This window comes from Serinus canaria, chromosome 8, assembly GCF_022539315.1.
Source record: "Serinus canaria isolate serCan28SL12 chromosome 8, serCan2020, whole genome shotgun sequence".
In the NCBI taxonomy this organism is placed as follows: Eukaryota; Metazoa; Chordata; class Aves; order Passeriformes; family Fringillidae; genus Serinus; species Serinus canaria.
Window position 1 is genome coordinate 30517024 of NC_066322.1, and position 5145 is coordinate 30522168.

General features: G+C 38.3%; 1 protein-coding gene across 1 annotated transcript; it reads left to right on the forward strand.

Annotated features, from left to right (window-relative positions):
* Positions 1-741: 741 nt before the first annotated feature.
* On the forward strand, positions 742-4943 carry RGS1 (regulator of G protein signaling 1). Its single transcript, XM_009099576.4, has 5 exons — positions 742-982; positions 1355-1438; positions 2056-2117; positions 2701-2864; positions 3532-4943. The coding sequence occupies exons 1-5, from the start codon at positions 879-881 to the stop codon at positions 3715-3717; spliced, it is 600 nt and encodes a 199-aa protein (XP_009097824.1). The 5' UTR covers positions 742-878; the 3' UTR covers positions 3718-4943.
* Positions 4944-5145: the final 202 nt, after the last annotated feature.

Sequence of the window (5145 nt, forward strand, 5' to 3'; positions counted from 1 at the left end):
TTTTATGCAGTGGAGCTTAAGTAAGTACAAACAACTCACACCTCCCTCAAGCAGCTTGTAATATTCACAGTGTGTTTACAAAAAAAGCTCTAACCTAATTAATATTTATACATGCCAAGTCACTTAAAATTAGGGAGGTATTCCTGAAATATGGCATTGTGCTTCCTAAGAACCTGACTTGCAAAAATTAAACCAAATAAGTTCTTGCTGCTTCAAAACCGTCTTCCTGAGAAAAACATGTCAAAATATTTTCACACAGCTCGTCCAACCAAACCGGTCTAAGGTAATGTTCTAGTTTGAAGAGCAGCAGGGGACTTTCAAATAGATTGTTGCATATAGAACTTTATTACTGGGGTATGTTAAAGTACCTTCCCCTTGTCTTCTGCTGAGCCCACCTAACCAACTGACAAGTATGAAATTGCAGGACACAGGCATGCAACAAGTGAATTTTGCCAAAAAAAACCTGCAGTATCTGTAGTTCTGTTGATCAAACAAAAAAATACTTCTGACTTGCAAGTACCCATCAGAGAGGGACAAGAATTCAAAATTCTAGAGGGTTTTGTTGGTGGGTTTTTGTTTTTTTTTGGTATCAGACACACAGTGACACATAACAACCTCAAAGCAATTCAGCCTCATCTGGTATAACCTCAACCACGAGACACTGCTGTCTGTTTTCTTTCTCAAAAAAGACTCATGTCACTGAGCACTGAAAGGGGAACTTCCAGAGTTTGTGATGAAGACAGATGATAAACAGCTCTGCTCACCCCAGCTTGCAGGGCTGCCTGCGTCAATAAAAGGCAGCAGCAGAGGCAGGGAGCTGTCACTTGGGACTGGAGGATCCTCATGGCCAGGGGTGCTTCACATTAGAGCCAAGGAAAATGCCTGGATTCTTTTTCTCCCACAACAACATGACTGAATTAAATGGAAAAGAAGACTGCAAGCTTGCAAAAGGCAAAGTGCATAAAAAGAAGCAAAAGGCTTTGTAAGTATATATAGCTTAGTATAAAACTTAATATATTAGAAGTGCAAATAAAAATCTACTAATCTCAGAAATTAAGAATTAGCACTGTGGTTCAGGCTAAATGAACAAAACCTGCTGAAAGCCCAGGACTTCAACATCATTTTAAAAACTTGAGCTGAGGCATACCAACTAATTGTTTACTTTAAGTAATCCAAAACAGAATTTGGATACAGTGGTGGCCCTCAGTCTTTTTTTAAAAATTACTTGGATATGTAACTTCCCACACTTCAGTCATAGAATGGAGCTGTCTCTGAAAGTCTGAAGAAATTTTAAATAGCAGTTAAGTGCTACTGCAATTCTAATGGATTAAAATTTGTCTGTTCATTGTTTCAGTGGTGCAGATCTCAAAAGTTATTTGAAGTGCATGGTGCCACATATTGAATCTGGGATCAAGACCTCCAGCTCCAGAAATTTCATGTATGTACAGAAACCCACCAAGTTATAAAATACAATCATAGCTAGATTACTGCATAGTACATGACTTCATTTCTAAACTACTTCTAGAACAACAAATATTGTAAAAGCATCTAGAATTTCCAAAATACAAGAGAGGTGAACATTAGTAATTAGAAAATACTCATGGAGTTAAGGATTTTTAATTAGTGATTTGATATGTTTGCATTAAACAGTGAGGGAGAAGACACTTAAATCCATTTTTATCAGAGGAACATGGTAGCTATTCTCTAAAGTTTTACAAAAAAACCCACTTTTCACTTAAATGAGGTGTAGGGGTATTACCATTCTTATTGCAAAAATATGGAAACAGAAGTACAGGTACAAAAGAATTTTATCATAGTTACAGTAAAAGACTATTTTCCTGAGAATAGAATTCAAGAGAACACCATAATTCCATATTTTTTCCACCTCTGATTATTTTTCTTGACGTGGCCTGTCTCCAGGATCTCAGATTATGACAAAACCATACATTTAGTAAAATACCTGGCATTTATATTATAAACTTTGTCTCCTTCAGACATACAAACAAAACCCCATGGTTTCTTTCCTAAAGCCTTTTCTTTTTCTTGTCACCTTAGGCTTTCTGCAGAGGAAGTTATTCAGTGGTCACAGTCTTTGGAAAAGCTCTTGGCCAGCCAAAGTAAGTCTGTTACCTCAGTATGACTTGGTTCTTACTTTGAGGACAAAGTTTTATCTAATCTCACCAAACAGGCAAAGCTGTAGCATTGTATAGGGTCAGACAATGGGCAGGTACACTTCAGTTTTTTGCAGCTCTAGTGTAACTTGCACACTGCTACAGCTTGGCTTCCAAGTTGGGTTTTGGGGACTTTTTCAATTTTCAGTATAGCTATTAACCCCCAAATAGCTTTTTTTGATCAGTCTTCAATCCTTGGATAATCAGGTTAATCAATTTAGGACAATCAGTTTAATCTGGAATTTTCTCTCCACTTATACCCTAAGACAATTTATTTAGGAAGGACTACAATCTTTTGTTATAGGATCCATTGTTATAGGATCAGGACCAGACTCTAGATCTAAAAACACTGAACATAATTAGGAAGACTCCCATCAGCCTTATTCTATTATCTGTTGTGTGTTGAAGAAGACAAGTGTATTTTGGCAAGATTTTACATCAGATTTCAATACAAGCCCTGCTATTTATTTTCTCCCCCCTGGTCACAAGTATCATACAGCAAATTATTAATTATTTGTGTTGGCTTTAGGTGGTCAAGGTGTCTTTCGGGAGTTCCTGAAGTCAGAGTTCAGCGAGGAAAACATCGAGTTCTGGTTGGCTTGTGAGGATTACAAGAAAACCAAGTCTGATCGCTTACATGACAAAGCAGAGAGGATTTACGAGGAGTTTGTTCAGTCAGACGCCATTAAGCAGGTATGTATAAAGCCAGCCTGTGCAGAATTAGAAGGGAGAAGTATGGCTCCGCTGAGATGCTCACACACTCACTCACACAGCGGCATTAGAAGACACAGACACACTTTCAGGTCTCTTCTTGAATCACAGCTACCTGCAGTGTAACATTATCAAACCTCACAGGCGCAGGCAGCAAGCCCATACCTGGGAGAGCCCCCAGTACTGAGAGAAGCTCAGCAAAGGCCTCAGCACATGATGCTCTTCACTGAGCCAGTCCAGTTTGAGTTGTTGATGGTATTTGGAGATTCTTTGTGTTTGCGAATGGAAGCACCACAGAATAATTATTGTCTTTTAAAATGTGCTGACCTTCTGGAAAAATTAAAGTTCTGTATGTTGATAATATCTGAACTGGAGAAATTCAACACAGGATTTCTTTTAGTAACTGGAGGTTGTTCCTCAAAGTTGAGCTGTATTAATTCTGACTCCAGAACAAACTACATTTCTATAATGAACAACAACTTTTGTGCCTAACGAGGATACAGGTATTTGATATCCCCCAATTTACAATTATTCTGTCATTGAGCTCTCATAGAGTTCTAAGGCTGCAAATGCATGTAGTGACAAAGAGATATAGAAAAGACTACATTCAAAGTTAAGTTTTAAACCACATTTTTTTTTTCTATTCCAGATCAATATTGACTATCAGATGAGGGAAGCAACAGCCAAAAAGGCTCAAGACCCAACTCACACAAGTTTTGATGAAGCCCAGAAAACAGTGTACATCCTTATGGAAAGAGATTCGTATCCCAGATTTTTAAAATCCAAATCCTACCTGAACCTTTTGAACCAGCTGCAAACCAACAATTCAAAATAAAGTGTCTGAGGCATGAAGAGCCAAGTAGACTCTGTCAAATATGCTGTGAAGAGATCCTCCACAATGGTTGGATCTTGCCAAGGAAAATCCCTGTGTTGTCAAGAGGGGTATGAGGGATAGGCAAACAGCTCCACAGGCAACAGGATGCAGGATAAAAGCTGGTGAGGCTGTCATAAGGGTAGGAGCAGCACAGTGAGAAAATACCCTTCTCGCACATGCCATGGAGTGAAGGCAGGATGTGGAAACCAAGGTTTGACCTGCACTATGAACACTGAACCATGTCTTAGATCCAAAGAACTGCTGATTGTTAGGTAGTGCAAGACTTGTGAGCCGAGCATCGGGAAAAGATTATCAAGTTCAGAAGAAAAGCTAGGATGACTGACAATTTTCGGCATAACAAGAAAATGCCAAGACAATGACACCTCTTTTAAAAATCTGTGAAGTGTTAGTAGGTGTGAGTTCCACAGTGCTGTTGTTCTATGTAAATATAGTCTAAATTGATGTGTCTTAAAATCTATATGGTTTAAATTATATAAGATTTGTATAAGCTTTATTTTTATTAAGTTGGTATTCAACAGGTATGTATGTAGCATCTTTGCTGTTTAATTTATTGAAAAATAATAAGTAACTCTTCATTAAAATATAGTTAAAATAAAGATGTATAGTGGTTTTACATTTTATTTGAAGTGATTTTTCCATTGTAGTTACTGATATATTGAAGCACACAATTCCCTTCAATCTCACTGTGCTACTACTTCTCATCTCCATATTCAAATACTAATTTTACCTTCACCACTTCTCTCAGCAGCTGATACTGACTTACACAGACGCATCCTCACAACCCCCAAAAAAGAAAAGTTGTGATTATGGTTGAAATATGTAACTAAGAAGAACAGCACTCCCAAAACTCTAGTGCTGGGGACCTTGTGACATTAGAGCTTATAAGAAAAATAAGTCAAAGAATGCCTTGGTTTTATGAATTCCCATCATGAGACACTGGTATTGCATGGTTGGCAACACAAGATTTTATCTCACCCATGCAAATTCTCCATTTTTCCAGAATAACATGAGCTTTGTGTGCTCCACTCTGTTCTGTACCAAAAGGAGAAGCTACAAATTCAGAGACGTCACCTCCTGGCCAGAACAGACCATGTTCTTATTGCCACCCCCTGGGGACTCTGGACCTCCAGAGGAGAACCAAAATCTGTGTCAGATGCAAAACAGCTGGAAGGAACACAGAAAAGTGCCAGCCTCCACTATCACCTACTGTAGTAGATGTAAGTCATTGGAAATTACATCTTCCTTTCAAAACTAATAAATGCAGAAGAAAAGACCCCAGTCTCACTGTATTATTTTTAAGTTATGTGGTCCTGAGAGTCTGACTGCAAAACCTGGATGCTGTAAAAACATGAACCAGTCTCCAGTTGG